The 20048-nt window shown below is 39.9% G+C and overlaps 2 protein-coding genes across 3 annotated transcripts; one reads left to right on the forward strand and one right to left on the reverse strand.

Annotated features, from left to right (window-relative positions):
- Positions 1 to 8389: 8389 nt before the first annotated feature.
- Positions 8390 to 13557, reverse strand: SPRY1 (sprouty RTK signaling antagonist 1). 2 transcript variants are annotated; one of them, XM_019977547.2, is made up of 2 exons: positions 13426 to 13557; positions 8390 to 10619 (listed from the first exon to the last, which is right to left on the reverse strand). In XM_019977547.2, the coding sequence occupies exon 2, from the start codon at positions 10562 to 10564 to the stop codon at positions 9605 to 9607; it is 960 nt and encodes a 319-aa protein (XP_019833106.2). In that variant the 5' UTR covers positions 10565 to 10619; positions 13426 to 13557; the 3' UTR covers positions 8390 to 9604. The 2 variants fall into 2 exon arrangements, with proteins under 2 accessions (XP_019833106.2, XP_019833107.2); XM_019977548.2 differs by lacking the exon at positions 13426 to 13557 and adding an exon at positions 12396 to 12916.
- Positions 12264 to 16845, forward strand: LOC139176838 (uncharacterized). Its single transcript, XM_070770190.1, has 4 exons — positions 12264 to 12453; positions 12569 to 12704; positions 12861 to 14650; positions 15137 to 16845. Exons 1-3 carry the CDS (start codon positions 12264 to 12266, stop codon positions 13687 to 13689), a joined length of 1155 nt encoding a protein of 384 aa, XP_070626291.1. The 3' UTR covers positions 13690 to 14650; positions 15137 to 16845.
- The last annotated feature ends 3203 nt before the right edge of the window (positions 16846 to 20048 follow it).

The following is a 20048-nucleotide window of genomic DNA, read 5'->3' on the forward strand; positions in this document are numbered from 1 at the left end:
CTAGCAGTTTATCCTTGAGTAAATCATTTCATCTCTCCAGGGTTCAAATGTCTTTACTTTTTGAATGAATGAAGGAAAGGAACTAAGTAGACTGTAAGGTCCTCCCAGATTTGACTTTGAGTGGCTTCTCTAATCCTATTCCCAATCACCTAATAAACATGTTCCTCAACCACCCTTCTTCCTTTGTCCACCATCGCCTTCACCATTTCTCACTTTGACCAGCAGAGAAAAATATAGGAAATAAGGAAAATCAGGACACTGAAGTTACAAGCATTATTTTTTTGAAGATACTCCAGTGATTTAAAATTTAATGCCTCGGCCAGGGCGTGTAGGGGTTGCGTGGGAGAGGGTAGGAAGAGTTAATGTTTTTAGATAATTGGGAGACTTGCTGAATTTTCTATTTTGGAATTTGGTGTTTCTGACAACAAAGTTCAAATATTGCATATAACTCACTTTTCTGAGTGATATATAGTGAACTCTGTCTGGGGAGCCAGGGTGGACGAAAGAATTAATAATTTAGTTTGCTTGATTTGCAAAGCCTTTGATTCTCTTCTCTGCTTTCTGGCTTCCTGCCTTTGGTCCACTTCATTACTCATTAACTGTTCTGGGAGAGATGTGTTGTAGGGGGAAAAAATCATTCCCAAATCTGTACAATTAGTGGAATGTTCAGTGTAGAAAATGTTGGTCTCCTTCTGCATTTTATTTGTACAAATGTTCTCTCTGCCTATGTTAGCAGTTATAAACCAGTTATGGACCAGTTATGAGTTGGTCCTGTGATGAGTCACCTAGATCTGTCTTCACTCCTCTTTCTCAACCTGCCAGTCATCTCAAACCCATCCTTCCTTTCAGTCTCCATTGTCCCAGTCACACTAATCATCTTGATCATCATATTAATGATCTAGCTGGATTCCCTCTTCCATTTCAGTCTATCCTCCACAAGGCTGCCTGAAGAATCTTTCTAAAACTCTAATCTGCTCATGTCACTCTCTTGTTTAAAACCGGGCCTCTCTGTGACTCCTCACAAGGTAGAGCTCAAACTTTTCAACTTGACGTCCACACTTTTCATGACTGGCTCCTATCTTTCCCAAAGACACCTTACTTTCCAAACATTCTGATTTACTTGCCATCATGCCATGATCGTTCCCACTAACATGCCTTTATATTGATCTGAAATGCTTTTCCTCTCACTTGTCTGCCTGATGAATTGCTACTCATCTTTCATATCTTCTCTATGAAGCCTTTCCTGACTTGCAGACAGATGTGGCTGCCTCCACGGCGCCAGTTACCAACTGATACAGTAATACCAATCACATGGTTAAAACTTTGTGCATTGCTAGTCAAAGACTGGGATTCTCAGCATCAAAAATATCATTGTTAAATAAGTGATTAAATGTTTGACAGAGCCAGGCAATTCTTATTTTCTCTCAAAAATTGCCAATCTTGTTGACATTTGAAATAGTATCAAAAACCGTGCAAAAACAGAGTTTCAGTTTGGTCATTCATTTAAGCATCTTTCCTTCTCTGAAGTTTTATGAATAGATCTAGCAAGGTAATCAAAACAAATATTTATTGATAAATTTAGTTTCATCTTTTTTTTTTTAATCTGCCCTAATTGGATTCTGTTCCTGGTAACTATTAAAGAGCAATAGCCAAAAATGGACAAAGGCAGATACAAAAAGGAAATTACAGGTAATTCCAAAAGCAGGTTTATAAACCACAAAGTAGAACTCCACATAGTCTGTAAATACCTCTAACATCATCAGTTTTCTTTACAAAGGTAGGCCTCTCTGCATTTGGAATAGAAGGCAGATTCTGGGTGGCCCAGAAGAATAAAATATATTTCTATTAAGGAATCAAATTCACTCACGGCTTCTATCGCAAATCTGCAACATGCAAACTCTGGGAAACAGACAGGACTAAGGTCTTGGACCCAATCCCTTTGCCTTCTGAAGTGCCTCTGAAGTGTGCAAAAGCTTAAAGAAGGGAATGTGGAAAGCAGAAGGCCTTTTGGCTCTGTGTATTATTTTGATTGAATTGACTGGTCAATCAATTTTCATGAAGATATATTTCCTTTATTCAATAACAGATTTTGTTAACAGACCATTTGTGCTATAAATGGAGCACGGCCCATTTGAAAATAAATTCTACTGCTCTAGCTCATTCCTTTTTAAGAAATCTTATATTTTACCAGATCTTAATTACTTAATTTATAGTCCATTAGCCTAAAAACAAGTTAAAGTGTTCAAAAACATCCTTTCCAAACATAAACACAAGCTTCGAAAATTTCCTCTCCACCTCTGGCATTTTAATACCTAAATTAACAACTCTTCTAACACACTGGCCTCAGTTTTCTCCTCTTCATCCTTTACTCAGAAAAATCTCTTTTCTACCTCAGCTACCCTTGAGCACAGAGAAACTCCAGATATCCTCAGCATTTGACAGTATGGTATCAAGACCCTTGAAGGTGGTATCGAGACCACCTTCTAAGGTCTTGACTTGAAACTTCTGTTCTCAGCTGTCCTCCTTTGCTATTTCCATACTCTCTGTAAGCCTGTATCTCATCCTCATTGGAACTTTCAACCAATTCTTCTGGCCAGTCATTTCGGCAAATATTCAGACTGCTACCCTATGATTCCTGACCTCTTTCAAATTCACCATTTCTTAAGGGTCTCTTATTCTCTGCCTTAAATGACCCTCTAACTAGCTCTGAATAATATGCTTAGTGGCTCCCCCAAAGTTCCAGGTTCAGTGTGAGCTGAGCTCCCTGCTCTGCTCTTTCTTTCATCAGTTCCTACTGACCACAAGTTAGCCTCTCCACCTCTAGCCGTTCCAGACCGCTCTCAAGAACCAATTTCAGTCTCTTAAGCATCTTAACTTTCAAGAGAAGACCATCCCCCACTTGGTGTGCTTCTTTGACTTCCCTCTTCTCCCTCTTGGCGTTCCACTGTGTCTTTTCCTTCCTTCTCATCTTTTATTCTTTCCTCTGGGAGAACCATTCTTGCCAAGGTTAAAGTGCCCTCTTTGCGCTCCCTCTTCTATCTCCTCCTCCCTCTTCCAGAAGGCCTACAAAAAGGCACAGGTTTTCCTTATTCTAAAAATTGTCCTCAGCTTGTTACTTGCCTTGAGTTACTTGCCTATTATATCGAGACTTCTGGAATAGTCTAAAGCTGTTACTTGCATGTACTTACCACCCACTAAACCCATGCAACCTGGTTCTTATTACAATTTCACCTAAACACCACCCACCAAATTTAGCTGGGAGTATTTGACTGTTACTAATTCCTATCTTGAAAATCTCCTTTGGCTGCTAACGCGTGGTCAAGAGGAACTGAAGAAGAGCAGTCCAGAGAGTTGAGCTCAGTCTCTCGGTGCCTGTCCTTCTTTGACCACCCCTCTATTGGTGCCCCACCTGCCCTCTAAATGTAGGTACATTCCTCAGGGTTCGAGGCTCAGCTGGTAAAGAATCTGCCTGCAGTGTGGGAGGCCTGGGTTTGATCCCTGGGTTGGGAAGATCCCCTGGAGAAGGGAAAGGCTACCCACTCCAGTATTCTGGCCTGGAGAATTCCATGGACTATATAGTCCATGGGGTCGCAGAGAGTCGGACATGACTGAGTGACTTTCACTTTCACTTTTTCACTTTCCTTAAGGTTTTAGCCCTAGCCTGTTTTTAATTTCATTCTTTCTCTTGGGAATCTATGCTACAGATTCCCTATCACCCCAATATGGGTGATGGGCCATCACCCTTCTCTAAAATTCTAGGCTTTTTTTTTTCTCAGTGAGCTTCTGGCAACTCACCAGCATTGTAAGAGTTTATCCTAATAGGAATCATAACTTTTCTACCTCACATACCTCCTAAACTAAGTCCACCCAACTCTTTTCACAGAACTACCATTTGCCTTTTCTCCTTGGTCTGAAACCTCAGTATCATTTTCAATTTTTTCCTCTATCTCAAAACCACAGATAACTGCCAAGTCCTTTAGATATATGTCTCACATTGATCCCTCCTTTCCATTCCTATTAACCTCCAAGTTAGTTCTGACCCTTAATACCTTTCTAATTGGCCTCCTACCTTAATATCTGCCATTTTAATCACCTGTGATTCTTCTACATGTATCTGTAATTCAATTCAGAGCCTCTTGACTGTGGCTGTGCCATAGAATCATCTGGAGTGTTTGTAAGATAAACAAAAGTCAAAGCCCCACCAGGGCACAGGTTTTGTTTGTTGCTATTTTACTCATAAATGAAGCTGAGAACTGCTGCTAGCCAAACAGGAACTGGTTTCCTCAAATACACACCTTACTTTCTTACATCAAATTTATTCAGCTAGTTTTGTCTGATTCCTTTCTCAAGGCACTTACTTCTCTGCCTTGGACTACTATTAGTATTCACTACTATACTACTGCTATTGTGCTTTCACAAATTTGTTAAATTTTATAACTTACAAATTAACCTGAAATTTTGGTTTAAACTCTGGTCTTGTTCCCCCAACCAACCTCTCCTTTCTTCCAATCTGTTACCACAGGTACATATGCAGCATGCAGTTTTTAAAATAAAGCTTATTTTAGTTTGGCAACGAGATCGTGACTTTAGGTAAGTAACCTCTGTGAACCTGGCTTTCTCATTCTAAAGAAGATCCAATAGATGACCTCCAAGTTTCTATCATTTGAAGTATGATTCTATGATTATCTTATCAAAACAAGCTCTTGAAATACTTGCTAGTGAATGATAAGCTTTAGTATGTTTTCCCAAATTGCCCAGTTCAAAACAGTCTCTAGGTTTTACTGTTAGTTACTGGCATACCTAGTATGATTCAGCTATCTGACTTTAACACCAATCTTTTTATCAGTACAAAACAGAACATTTAAATCTGCTTTTTAATCACTATAATTCTGATGTAACTAGAATAATGCTAAGTGCCATCGCGTAAGTTCTTAAATCTAGATGCCAGGTTACTATTACCTTTACAAACTGATCAAAAGCAATTTGTTCTATTATTACCATATAAACCTGGCCAGAGGAAGCACACAATCTCAGTTTTCAAATGAAGTTGTTAACTTTAATAATAACATATGAAAAATAATCATGGCAATGAAGTCATTTGCTACTTATTCCTGATAGCTAAGTGTAAATAATATATGCAGAAAAACATTCCATTTCCTAAATTATGGTCAAATATATTAATTATGAAGGAAACACTTTCTGGTTAAAAGAAATGGTAAATGCTAATGTGCAACATAAAGGTACCAGGCTTGCTGCTAAGAAATGAAGAAAGCCCTGTATCTGGAGTCCTGGTGCTATGCTAGCTATCATGAACATTTAAGCCAGGCCTTTGTTTCTCTATTCTCAAGATGAAGACATCAAGCTAAAAAAGCAATTACAAAATTGCCTGATAAACTCACCCAAGAAGCTTTTTGAAATTAAGACTATCAAGCTCCTCCCCTGGAGATATCTTCTGATAGGGTAGGTCTGAACTATGACACAGACTTCTGATTTTTAACTTTTTAACTAGTGACCTATTAACTTTCATATATGGTTGAGACACATAAAGTATATTCTGATATCTATTTCTAGCTCTAGAATTTTTCTGCATATGGAATAATGCATGTGGTAAGGGTTCAATACATGCAGTAAAGTGGCTTGGTAATAATCTGAGGGAATATTAGAAAAATAAAAAATTTGTCAGTTAAATTCATGGCCATCTTATCTAGTGAGGGAAATAATGGAAAAAACAGTTCTCCAATTGTCAACTGGCCAAAGCGGGATTTAAATTTTTGTCTTCAAGATGTTTAAAAAATGATACCAAACTCTCTCACAATATATATATAGTGGGAGGTGGGGCAGAGTTTAAGATGAGAACTGTCTAGACATTCCTTCTTTGTTTCCATTTTTCAGTGTTTAGAAATGAGATTGTGCCTTTTTGCTAAAGAGTTACACATGAAGTGAAGTCGCTCAGTTGTGTCCAACTCTTTGCCACCCCATGAACTGTAGCCCGCCAGGCTCCCCCATCCATGGGATTTTCCAGGCAAGAATACTGGAGTGGGTTGCCATTTCCTTCTCCAGGAGATCTTCCTGACCCAGGGATTGAACCCAGGTCTCCTGCATTGTAGGCAGACATTTTACTGAAATACATCACTCAACAAAAAAAGGGAAGATTCAGGAAAAGGAGACAATTTCAAGAATTAAATCAATCTTCTGCAAATGAATCTTGAGATTGATTTCAATATTAACTTTAGGGTAAAAACATTAGCTTTTAACTTATTTCCTTTAACTTTAAAAACCACTGTTTTTAATTTTTTTTCTTAGTAATAACTGGAATGTTCTACGATTTGTGTTTTGAAAACTATATAATAATTATCACAGATTATAATTTAAGGATTCACCTCAAGCCTTCACAAAAAAGAAGTATATCTACTTTTTCATAGTCCATTTTCCTGCTGAGTTACATTTTATTAAACTGTTGACAAGAAGCTACTCAATTACAGAAATCTTGTACTGGTTTTATTCACAATTAAATTATCCAAATAAAACTTCTTTGACTGAAACGAACAGCACTCAGAAAACATGCTGGAAAGGAACTACTTAAAAAATATTCATTTTGTCAAGCTTTGGCAGTTGAGGAAGAGGGACAAAATTGAGGAAAAGGGAAAGGTTAATCTATCTATGTGGTATTTTTAACTTGGCAGTATCAAATAAATGGCAGGGGTATTATAAGAAATGTCAGCTGTGCTAATGCTTTCAAAGCCTTAGCACTTTTAAATGATCATCAGTATTCAGTTCAAACACATTGGACTCATGAGCACTGATGAAGACACATCCTAATATTTTTTTCTTCTAGGTTTAAACCATCACAAAGGAGGAAGTTTTGAATCAAAGTGTTTATTCTTTGTATCTGACAAGCATGTTAGAAGTCTGAACTACTAACTTATTGCTATTTCCAAATATGGGCCTGACATTATGCCAGAGTGCATATAGAACCCTAGCAGCAGCAGACTGCCATCTTAATATTATAATTTTAATGTATTCCCCATATAGCCAGAAGTTAAAACTCCACAACATACCTTATTCTCATAAAAGTTATGAATTTCTTTCAATAAAAGCCACAGCTTCTTAGTCTGGTTAGTTTAACTACAGACAGCTCTTACACCAATTCCTGATTATACGAAGGGTCTAAATAACAGAAAAAATTTACACAGTATTTTGAAGGAGTCTATTTATATGCTTCATTAAGGAGCCAAATCTCAATGAAATATTCAATATTCAGGGACCAGTGATATCACCACATAACTTGAATACAAGAGGAAACAAATTCACATTTTAAAATACCATAGATTATGAAATTTTAAAAAATGTTTCTGCTTTCAGAGCATAGAGAAAATACTTGATTAAGCCAAATGTCACAATGCCAACTAATAGGTTTGGTGGCTTGGTGGAAATGCATTAAAAGTTTCTATCGCTTATGTCTTATTTAATAAACAAAAGCAAAGCCTATGAATACAAAGGATAAATAATCCAAAACTAGTAGTCAAATCATGTAAGAGACAACAACCAAACAAAAAAACTGGATAAGAGTTTTGACAGCCTAAATCCTGGGTTCAAATTATGTCAACATCTTATTCTCAAGTGCTGATTATTCAGGTTTGACACGTCACTTAGGCATACGGAGGAGTTAGTGAAATCGAGTCTGAGGATTCATGTGAACAAAATTTTATCAGACCCAAAGATTCTAACTATGTCCTGACTTCAGCAGGCTAAAAACTAAAAACACATTCTTTTTTTAATATAAAGTTTCACACCCTCACATTTCTAATTCCATGAGACATGACACAATGTTATTTGATCAGGGCACATTAAAGACTTATTAAAGGAATGAAAAGGATTGGAATGTTTTTAAAACATCTGTTTGATAATGTTAACTATCCCCTTGATGCACTCTTAAATTCTATGTTTTATTAAAATGACAGTGCCAGAGACTCCTAGAATGGCTACAGAACTAATTTTTTAAGCTTTGCTGATGAAAATTAATTTCAGACTAATCCAAGAGTTGATAAACATTATTTAAAACATACAGGTATGTCCCATTCCAAGAAATTGATATACACAAAACCCCTTGCTTACAGAATAGCCAAAGGAGGGACGGACTTGTTAATATTAATCACAAAAAAACCTTTTTCACTTTGTAAAGTGATTCACTTGGGCATTTGTTGAAACAGAATTTGGAATACAAAATCTTGATTAGTGAATTTTCTAGGAAACATCTAGTTCAAGATTTGAGGTCACCTACATCTAGATTTGGTATATTAAGGGAAAGAAAGAAAATGGGTATGCATGAAGAGTCAAAGCAAATGACAAAAATCACAACAGTACACGCTAATAAATGAAGAAATCAAGAGACAGTTTCATTAATTAATATATTTTCTGCATTATAGTTAACATATGTACTTTCTTCGTGTCACCTTATTTTCCGTTACGTATTGATATTTTGTTATATTCAGACATGAGTACATTTCAACAGTCTTTTGCAATAAATATCATAAAATAATAGAGATTCGCATAATAAATATTCTTTACAATAAAAAAGTTTAACAGACTTTTGTCTTAAAAATAGTCAGAATTCAACTTTGTGATTTATACATAAAATATACAAAAAGCACCACAATTTGTGGTTAAGGCAATGAAACAGAAAAGATTAGAACTACCCAGCTGTTAACTAACGAAGTGGCCAAAAACCATTAAGGAGCCAAGATCACTTCAGGCAGCATAGTTCTGTGACATCTATAGATTGATCAGATATAAATATCAACTTCAGTTATCCAAGTGCCCTCAATGACAAGAGTAATTTGGTGAAAAGCAAGGAGTTCGGAAGGGCGGGAGTCGAGTCCTTCACAAATATGAAAGCTTGAATAAGGATGAGCAAGATACAACCAATATATCTCCAATGTGAAGACTTACATTGTAAAGCAGACCTAAAATTACACAGAAAAAAACAAAACAAAACCCTGGCGTCTCTAAAATAAGATACACCAAAACTGAGGGGATAGACTGTTGAGGAGCAAGGAGAGGGCAGTGGTTAAAGGGGAATTTTAACGTTGTAACAAAAACAGATCTCCCATGCTACTTAAGTGTCTAATGCTATGAAGATAGCCCTAGTTGGAGACAGATTTAATATATAGCTTATTTAAGCAATTAAACTGCTGCTTCTTTAAACACCAATTTCCCTGTTCCCAGAGTACCCAATCAAAAACAGCTCTAAATCACTGTAGCCTGGGTGTACATGTGTGGATATGTTCACGTGTACAACTTTGGAAAGTTGCTTGCAGAACAAAAAGGCTACACAAAAGCCCACTGGCTCTCAATACCCTCTCGAGTGGATGGCAGAGGCTCTTGTCATAAGGGGGAGCCAGATGCATTTCACAGTCCACTCTTACTGAAGACCATCCATTAGAGAAGAGTACAATCCATGAGTCAAACCTTGGAAAGAAGGGGAGAAAGGTGGGAAACAGGGGAAAACTGCAAAGAAAATAAAACCAGTATCTGACAGCATCTTTTTTAACAGCCACAGCTTGAAAGCAAGAGAAGTTCAGGAGGTCCAACCCACCTCCAAAAATCATGATGGTTTACCCAGACCCCGGGAGGGGCAGCTCTCCAGCTTACAATAGACAGTGTTGGAGTTCTTACATCTGCACCCTGGGCGATGGATCCAGTCATAACACCCCCTGCACAGCTTCAGGCATCCCTTGGCTGGAGGATAACAAAGTAAGCAAGGTAAAAACAGAGACATGGCTCCCATACACAGGTACCTAGAGCAGCACTGTGACTGTGAACAGGAGCAAGGATTATCCGAGTAGGAATCCCCTTCATCGTCATTGGAGCAGTGGTAGAAGATGCCCTTGACCAAGCACATGCAGGTTCCATACTCCACCATGCTCTCAGCGGAGCAAAGGCACTGCCGGTTACAGGCCAAGCAGGATGGCAGGGTCCTGGGAGCTGTGCATTCCCCACACTTGCACTTCCCACACTGTTCACAAATGAACTTGTGCTGCGTCAGGTCCTCTTTCAAGGAGCCCTTTAAGTCATCCACAATCAGTTGCTTGGGCTGGGTCCGGATTGCCCTTTCAGACCTGTGACCAGGGATGGGTCTGGTTGGCGGGGACCTTCCTAACAGCCCCTGCTCAGAAGAGGCACTGCTGTTGCTCCCAGAACTGGCTGCGCTTCCAGTGCTAGTTGATCTGCTCAGTATGGGGCCTCTGGTGTTATTTGAGAGTCCTGCATGTCCCAGGTGGCTGGTAGGTCTATGCTCATAGTTATTATTCACATTAATCGGTATGATTTCGTGAGTCCTCTCATGCTTTTCTTGTCTTGGTGCGGTTCGAGGAGCAGGTCTTTTCACCACGGATGGCCCTTCTGTGTATTCATTGCTGCCTCTGATGGCCTTGATCTGGTCTAAGGACAAAATAGCAGCAGGCTGAATCTCTCTCTCATAGTCTAGCCTCTGACGGTTATCCAATGCAGGCTGCTGGATCACAACTAATGAACTGCCACTGCCATGCTGATTTTGGGGATCCATGTGTAGTGATCTTGATTTCTGGCAATCAGTGGAAACCTGGCATGCATCTGAAATCCTAAAAGGAAATCAAAGATGAAAAAAAAAAGAGAAAATAAATGACTAGAAGCATTTGGGGGGGTGGGGGGAGAAGAGGTGAGAAATCCTGTCAAGTCACAAATTGCCTAAACCACCTGGTAATGATCTCCCTCATCAGCGGATTACAATGATGCTGGGGTCCTGGACAGAGTCCAATTCAGAGAGAGGCTTAGGACCACATCATAGAAGAAGAATGTAGGCAAGAGACCCCATGCCATAAGAACTGGAAGTTTTTTCAACTTTTAAAAAGCAGAATCAAGAAGTAATGTCTTCCTGTTTGTGAATCTAACAAACAAAATGGAGTATGCCCTTGTGGGGAACACTGAGTATAAGCACTAATAAACAGCTCTCATCCAAAGAAGCTCTGTATCAGTTCATGGGTACTTTCCATAAAAGAAAACATCCATTAAAACAACAACAACAAACTAAGAATGGCTATGGTGCTGTTGTCTTTAATTATCTGTTTGCTGTTATAAGCATTAGATTAGTGTTCAGGAAATTAGTCAAGGTATACTTCAAGCATTAAAAAAAAAAAGACACTCCAAACTGAAATGGAATCTCAAATTAAGAGGTCATCTTCAGTAGAAACCAGAATTTTAAACCTAGTTCACTATTAGTCTACAAGATGTAAAAGTGAATGCAGACGAACACAACAGTTCTTGGTGTTTTATAGCCTCTAAAGCACACACACAAAACTCAATGTACAGTTCTGTGAATGTTAAGACCATTCACATTTGAATTTTTTTAAGTTTAAATAAGGATCACTGACATAACAAGATAACTTTCACATACAAATAAGTGTCTGGCCTTTAAAGTAGTATGGGGAAATCCTGGCCATTTTAATTATCTGTATTTCCTCTAAAAATTTGTATTTACATGCCAGATCTTGATTTTCAAAAGCACTGCCAACTCTGAATCAATGTGCTTCTTGTAATAAAGTATAGCAATATCCAGGTAAAAATCTATTTCAATACCAATGATAAATTACTTCTAATTTATAATGGATTCTTCATAAAACCATCTATTAAACATAAAAACGTTTTTGTTCTCATAAACGGTAAACCAGAATATTTTTCACACAAATTCCTCCCACAATCTACAGATTTGATCCAGTTCAAGAATGCAAAGGAAAAAATGCCTATTCTCCACTACCATGAGCCAAATCTCATCAGCTTCAGGAATAAGGCAGAAAGAAGTCCATTTCATCTATTAACTTCACTGAATGGCCCTGGACTGTCTTACATGTTAACTTCTTGGCGTTCCCCCCGTTCATTCTTTCAACTCGGAGCCTCAAGTTTCTAGCTTCTTCTACCTTCTCTGTACTCAAGGAGAAACATGTTCACAACCTGCTGGGTTTAGTCCTGGAGTCCTTAAGGACTGTTAAAAAGATTCCCTCGTTACTCTGCAGTATCATTCCTCCTCGCAAAGCACTTTCTAACCCAGTGCTTCTAAAGCAAAGAGTATCTACAAGTAGTCAGACTCCACACGAAAGAAAAAAACGTGGATCTGAAGAGAGTAGAAAAAGCACAAGGCATGACTTTAATCTGAGTCTTTAATGCTAGCTGTTAACAAAGTTCCTGCTGGCCGGTAAAGGAGGCCACCAGATAAAAAGAAAAAGCAAAGAATGTCAGCCACCTCGGATCTGAAGCAAAGCCCCTTTTCCAGCAGTGACAGCCCTGGATCTAGCCCCAAACACGCTCACACGCTCTCGGCAGACTCTTCTCCCCCAAGAAAGCCCCGAATCGAAGTCGAATACCTTTTCGGACAATCCCATCATATTCTAAGGATCACCGTGGATTTCCAAGCCTTTTGGCGTATGCCACCAAGGATGCTTACAAATCAGGAAAAGCCTTCGGAGTGAATGCAGGCGCCAAAAAGCAAGCCCAAGGCAGGGAGGGTTATAAATAAATATCTGTCTACACTTTAAAGGAGAAGCCGGATTCCTAAAGAGCCGGGGCGCAGCGAGCCGGGGGCCCAGGCGGCGGAGCGGTGTCGCCACATCGCCGGTTCCCGCGGTGGAGCTGCGCCCTCTGCAATCCGCGCTGAGACGAGCGGGGAATAAATAGTTGACGGAGAGGAAGGAAAAGGAAAAAGTTATGAATGAAAACAAGTCTTCTCTCTCGCTCCCCCTCTCTCTCCTCTCTCTCTCTCTCTGGCAGGAGGAGGGGAGGAGGCTGAGGTTACCATTACCTCAGGAGGGCGGACTTCCCCACTTTTAAAGTGGCAGTGCCCTCTCCCGCCCCTCGCCGCGCCGCCGCGCTCACAACAAGAATAAAGTGGCAGCTCGCGCGGGCGCACACCGACTCGGCCCAGGGGCTCCCCAGCGAACCGGGGGTCCGCTCTGGCACTCGCGCGCGAACACGCCTTTCCGGAGGCCCCCGTCCGAGGGATCCTCGGGTCCCGAAAGCCCGCCGCGGGCACCCGCCGAGCAGCTCCGCGGTCCTCCTCGGACCTCCCCCCCGCTCCAAGCCTCCCCGAATGCACCTTTCGCGTGGAGGGGTTTCCCCGAGAGGACTCCCCGGGTCCCCGCGCCGCCGCTGCAGGCGACTGAGGACCGGGGACCCCGCCTCGCCGTCCCGCGCGGAGGCGAAAGGTCGCTGTCCGGGTTACCCAGCTCTGAGCGACCCGCGGGCCGGCTGGGCCGCGAGAGGGGGTGGCCCCACTCTCCCTTCCCTCGCGCGGTCCGGGCCCCCACGCCGCTCCCCAGGGCCCGCACCTGCCGCCCGGCCCGCCCCGCCCGTGCACCTCCCGCCCCCGCAGCCCGAGGGCGGCCGCCCCAAACTCACCTAGGCCGAAGCGGGGGCGGGCGGCCAAGCAGTGCAACCTGGCCTGGGTCCCGGTGCGAGCGACTGCGTGCACTCGCCGCATCAACCGCGGCGGGGAGGACGGGGAGGCATGGCCCGAGCTGCGGCCGGTCGGCCCGCGGCCTCTGCCGCTGGGCAGGAGCGCTCCCCGCGGCCCCCTTCCGGCTGCGGGGGACAATCCTCTGGAGATTCGGCGCGGCCAGGCGCAAACCTCTCACAGCTCGCGTGCGCCGCGCAGCTCAGTAACATCCACCTCCGGGGCTCCTCTCCTGTAGCCCCCTTCCAAGAACCAGGAAAAAAAAAAAAAAAAAAGCAAATTCCCTTCAGGAGGGCTCTCCCGGTCTATCCGGAAGGCGAGCTGGGGAGCGGCGGGGAGAGGAGTGCGTGACTGGCCGGCCGCCCCGCCGCTGTGCTCGGACCAGAGTTCTCCTCGGGGTCCAGTCGCTCCTCGAGGGAAAGGCGGGAGTGGCGGCCTCCTGATGCGTGAAAATCCACGTCACGGACGTTTGAGGCTCCGCGGCGCCCGGGACGGGGCTCGAACCGGCGTCCACGGACGAGTCACGGAGCCGCGCAGGGAGTACACGCCTGAGAGGCCCGACTGCCGCTCCCCGCGGGTGGGGGTGGGTGGGAGTTTGTTTTTTACCCGCTTTTTAAGGGGCGGTGGTGAAGGGAGCGAGGTTTGGGGTTCTCCGGGGAGAAGGCGGGGCGTCGTCCCTCGGCCCCCGCGCAGGTCCAGGCACTTTCCCGATCCCGCACGCCGGGCAAGTGGGGGCACGGCGTCCCTGGGAACTCCGGTCCTGGCAGTCAGCCTCTCCCGGGCAGCGATCACTCCCAGTCCTCCGACCCTCCTGTTCCGCGGCCGAAACGCCTGCTACAAACGATTAGAGATAAGAACACGTTAATTTCCCTTTCTTTCCAGGCACTTGGACTCGCCGCGCGCTCCGCCGCCCCGGCGAAGAGTGGAGCGGAGAGGGCCGCTCGCCAGCTCGCCCGCCGCCCGCACCCGCTGCCATGTGCTGGCTGTTGCTGCTCCCTGTGATTGACAGGCGGGCGCACAGTCGGCGTGTCAGCAGCGAACCAAAGTAACATGCAGTCTTGCACGTTTTTGCCGAAGTGCTTTTGCCCCTTGGAATGCCTAAGAGTTCAAACAACGTTCAAGCGACGCCTCTGCGCATTGGAAATCAATACACAGAGACGGGAAATTCAGGTTTTAAACAATTGCTTCTGGGGATTCGGTCGCCAACAATGCCTAAACAAACATGCATTTGGTCCACACACCGAATGCCAGTCCCTCTTTGGCAAAAAGAAAAAAAGAAAAAGAAAATACACCCAGTTTTTCTTTCACACATCCGACTGTTTCAGACTTGAAACTTGTTACTGCTCGGCTGGGGGGGTTGTGGGGGTGGGGAGGAAAAGGACCCTGCTTTTTCTTTTAGTGGTAGCATTTACTTTAAATAAGAGCATTCGTTTTAGCAGTGGGAATGCTACTGGTAATTTGAAATGCAACCAGTAATTTTAGATCTAAAGCGAGTTCAAAGAAATAATCAGTTCCTTGCAAAAGCCAACATTTCTCACCTGATCTTTCCTTAAAATGTCTACGGAAGGAAAGGAAGGAAACAGTTCTTACCTAGAGCAAAGATTGGAAATTGCTTTTCAGGCACATTTACAGCAACTGTAGCTGTTCCTTTTCCAGGGCTGGGAGTTGTGTCTGCGGCTATCACTCTGCAAACCACTGCGTGCCTTACAGAGCAGTTCTACTCCGGCTCCGCAGAATTTCAGCTCTTCGCCTCCACCTCCACCTCCACTCCAGGACACGCCTCCAGTGATATCATGTGTCAATCATACGGGCTGCCTGAAAACCTGGAGCAGGATTTTCCCAACAGTCGTTTCCTCTTTCCTTTATGAGTACCCACTTGGATATATTGCCCTGTACACTTCCCTAACAAACATCCTCTGAAAATGTGGATTGCCTCAGAAAATCCTTCAAATGCCTTTCGTCATAAAAGAATACCTTTAAATTTAGTTAGCAGTCTTCAGTTATCAAATCTCAGCAAAAGCATTGGTGAACTCTACCCTTAAAAGTGGAATTGGAAAACAACTTTGAAGAATAAAAGATTAAAAAGTTGTATATCAAGCCCTCACTACTGATCAGTTAGTGAGATAATGTATATTGATAAAAAAAGATGATATGCCACTACAGACCCAATTTAAAGCAAAGTTTAGAATATGTGAAATCTAAAACGTGGCACGCTTTACTGCAAATGTATGTAACAATATGTGATAAAGGTATGATTTCCTGCTGTAGATTTTATAATAATTGCTCTATCTTGATTTGTGATATAATTTTCCCAAAATCAAAATTGTAAAAATCCCAGACTCCTTCAATTTTGTAAGATATTTATATAATTTTGAAAAAATAAGTTTATTTTTAAAAATCAGCTGAATAGAAATCAATTAAAATAGAAATAATTTCCTAAGAGGTTTTATAATTCTTAAGCATATATGATGTGTCACTGGAAAAAAAAAGCATTTGAATCAGTAGGAAAAATGCTTTTTGTTTCCTTACAGACTATTGGATTTTAGATATTTATTATCAAAATCATGTACTTCATGCTGCTGTGAGGGTAACAATATGTGAAATTTGAGTTTCCACAGAGATTCTTAAAAGATACCTAAAACCTAGAAAGATATAGTAAGTGGAAAGGGAAATATTTTTTCCAGGTCCTACATATAAGAAGTAGCTTAAAGTCTTTGATGAAATAAAGCGAACAAAACTTCAGTAAAAAATCATATAAATTTAAGTATGGACATTTCAATAATTTTTTAATATTCTTCTTTACAATAGTAAGTAATTCTTTTGAAACTTTTTTTCTCTATTTGAGATTTTCTAACATTTGAATTCTTTAAAATAATTAAAGTTCTATTTGGAATGACCTTTCAGGACCCTAGGGCACTGCTAAAACCATCAACAAGAAAGCATCACTAGAAAATAACTCAGAACAAGAATTAAACCAAGAAGCTACCTATTCACTCTTAATAATATAAATTGTAATAAAATAGGCTGTTTCAAAGGCTAAAGTCAACATTATTGTACATATTTTCTATTTTCATCTATCTCATAATATTTGGAGAAGTAATAAACTTTAACCAGTGGATAAGTTTCTTGGACAATTTGAATGGGTTTGAAAGAGTCAAATCAGAAATAACAATATTCCATGATAGTATCTTATTTGGTTTTTCAAAACTGTCTTCTCTGCTATCACCACAATTTGGGGACAAGAGGTCAGTTCACCAGTATGATAAAACCAGGAGAGGGAGCACTGAACATTTTATTTCCATAAATCCTACAACAATATATTTGAAAATTTCTGTTACAAATAAACTTCAAACTATTTCAACCAAGGTATATTATTAAATTACAATTTTTGTGAAATTAAGTATTTTAAAATTACAATAATAAAATCCATAAAATGTTATCTATAACATCATCATTGTGGATCATGTTCTATTGAGAAATCAAATAGTATGAACAATGACCATCTATATCATTTAGCACTGAAATGCATCAATATGTTTTTCTCTAAATATTACAGTATAAATAAATATATGGATTACCTTGCTACCCTGGAGCTAGAATAGGGGTCCCCAACCTCCAGGATCTAATGCCTGATGATCTGAGGTGGAGCTAAAGTAATAATAACAGATATAAAGTGCATAGAAAATGTAATGCTCTTGAATCATCCTGAAACCATTCCTTCCCCTCTTCGGTCCATAAAAAAGGTTCCTTCCACGAAATCAGTCCCTGATGCTGAAAAGGTGGGGGCTGCTGATCTAGAAGACATTTAATAAAACCTGCCCCCTTTTCTGATTGCCTACAACTCTTAAGTCTGTGGAAATTCTAAAATTTTTGCTTAAAATAGACATTGTTATTTATTTAGAAAGTTTAATACAGTGTACCATGGCTAGAAATAGACAGCTAGTATATGATGTTTTCCTGAAAAGGAAAAACAATGTAAATATCCATGAGAAATTGTACCATAATTTTCAGTTTACTATATTAAGATCTAAAAGAATAAGGCAGAATGGAAAGTGAACTCATTTATTCTTCATTTTCATGCGAAAACAAGATTCGCTATTTCTTCTACTGATTTGACTTTTGAGAAAATAACAAAGTAAAATGAAAAAAAGTGTCTGGTAACTCTTGGCAACTGCTAGTGATTTAAAAAAGAAGAAAAAAGTGTAGTACTAAGGCTTAACTTATTCATTTATCTACTTTATTTGCCAAAATAGCTGAACCATAATATGTTCCAAGCTCTTGAAAAATAATATCTTATTAATCTTTCCAATGTTTCTGTGAACTCATGATAATAAATATAATGTTTGATTTTACTGAGAAACAAACAAAATAATAACAGAAACTGGTGAGTTACCCCATAAGTGTCTAATAAATTAACAAAGAAACAAGAATGGAAAGTCTTTACTTTCCTTTTAAGGGCAATAGTCACTATATTACTATACTTCCCAAGAAAAGCTGGCAAGGATAAGCCATTTTATTTTCAGTTTCCTTTCGTAAACAATCTTTGTAGTTGACAGAAATAGACCAACCTATTCTGTAAATTTTCCATAAACATTCTTTTCATTTTCGTAAGTATAATTCTCATCCTTCTGCCCTATTTGAAATACTAATGTTCTGTATTGGTTTCAAATTCTATAAGTGGGCATATCAAGCAGTACCTTGAATAAATTACACTGAATGATTTGTAGAGTTTCTGTCAGCTCTATAATTCTACAGCTAACCGTTTGTGTATTTTGTCACAAGTGATTCTACTTTTCTACAATAGTAAAAAAAAAGAAATGCACATGGCAGGGCTCTGAATTGGTGCCCTTCATTACTTAAGTGTCATATTCCTTCACAGAGAATCAAAGCGACAGGAGTTCAGACAAACTGCATCACTACTACATATCAAAGATTTTGCTAATTAAATCCACATGGCAAGACGTCTAAGGAAACATCTTTGCCCTAGTACAAAACAAGTCTTCATTTCTTATCTACCCAGTTGAAGAATAAATCCTGTCTTGTTTCCTCTTCCATATTATTAAATGCTCCCTTCTGAGCCTTGACTTGCTCTTCATTTTCACAAGAAAACAAAATTAGTCATCTCTTCTGCTGATTTGATTCCTGAATCCAGGAGTAGAATGGCTATTATAATGATCATGTGGTATTCTCTTTGATTCTGTTCAACAAAAGTTATTAATCTCTCATTTCCACAACTATCTACTGCTCACTTCATCTTCAGAGACAAGTACACAAGAACCTAGGTTAATTTAAACCTTGAACTGCCCCCAAAGATAGAACAGGAAGAAAACAAAGTCATGTTTTCATTAAAATGGAAACGGCTTAAAACATCTCCTGGGGCTTGCCTGCTTTAATCTTTATTTCCTATTGAAATAACCTATGCCAAAGGCTATAGTTTATTCTTTGTTTGGGAAAATAAAAGTAGAATATTTATTTGATCAAATGACTCTAGGCATGCCTTCTATAAGAATGCTTAATATTAAAAAAAGAAAACACAAAAACTTGCAAGAGTTTTTTTTTTTTTCCAAGAATTTACACTTTCTTTGATTTTCAGCTCTCTTGGAATATTTCAATTTAATTTATAAAAACTTCTCACATGATGTATCTCATTTGATAGCATACACAAATTAAAAAATCTGAGTTTTGATTATTATCATTCTTCTATATCATGATCTATCATATTTGTCGATAATGTCCCCATGTCCAATATTACAAGAATGAAAATGGACTGGTGTCGAGAGTACCTGACACAGGGTGTGATGATACAAAGTTGAAGTCCCAGCTTTGCTACTTCTAGCTTGGTGAACTTCACTTAGTTTCTCTCAGCCTGCTTACTGATCAATAACCTGAAGTTAATACTTTACCTTCCCAAATTGTAACCCTACTGTGGACTCAATGTATATGCAGTGCTTTGTTAGTTACGAAGTCTTGTATAAATTCTTGTCATATAGTGTGTTATTGCCTTAAATACACTCTATGATGAAGAAATGTTTCTTTCCCTGAAACATAGGTGATTCATTCCTAAATGATGAATTTATTTGTCTTATAATTGTTTCAAATTAATTCAGTTTTACTTTTGTTTTTCTAAGGCTGAACTCAGGTTTAAATAATTGTATTGCTCTGTGTCTGTGTGTGTGTGTGTGAAGTGGGATTCTGGAGCAGCTATCTGCTAATAACTTCAGATTAAGGGACTCAATGAGCCCTAATCACCTTAACATTTCTCTAGAATTTTTAATTGTTTACATTTTGCTTCTCATTAAGATAAATGTCATTGTAAATACTAAAAATCCCTTCTATAAAATTTATAAACTCTGCAATCATTGAGTAAAATTTAAAAATACATGTAGTTTAAAGTAATTGAATAACATTTAAAGAGTTGAAAATAAGTAGAAAAGTAAAAAGCAAGTTGATACTTCTATATATTTTCAAAAAGTAAGTTTACAGATGCTTCTTTTTCATAATCTCTTAGAATGTTAATTTTGATAAATACAGCAGATTTGATAGCAGATATAGTTCCTGTCAATTACCA

This window comes from Bos indicus, chromosome 17 (assembly GCF_029378745.1).
Source record: "Bos indicus isolate NIAB-ARS_2022 breed Sahiwal x Tharparkar chromosome 17, NIAB-ARS_B.indTharparkar_mat_pri_1.0, whole genome shotgun sequence".
Classification (NCBI taxonomy): Eukaryota; Metazoa; Chordata; class Mammalia; order Artiodactyla; family Bovidae; genus Bos; species Bos indicus.

What these genes read in the sequence shown, in the direction of transcription:
- SPRY1 (XM_019977547.2), bottom strand. Translation starts at nt 10,564, where the DNA reads ATGGATCCCCAAAATCAGCATGGCAGTGGCAGTTCATTAGTTGTGATC.
- LOC139176838 (XM_070770190.1), top strand. Translation starts at nt 12,264, where the DNA reads ATGTCAGCCACCTCGGATCTGAAGCAAAGCCCCTTTTCCAGCAGTGAC. An exon ending in GGATTTCCAAGCCTTTTGGC is followed by an intron (nt 12,454 to 12,568) that starts GTATGCCACCAA and finishes TACACTTTAAAG; the next exon opens with GAGAAGCCGGATTCCTAAAG. An exon ending in AGACGAGCGGGGAATAAATA is followed by an intron (nt 12,705 to 12,860) that starts GTTGACGGAGAG and finishes CCACTTTTAAAG; the next exon opens with TGGCAGTGCCCTCTCCCGCC.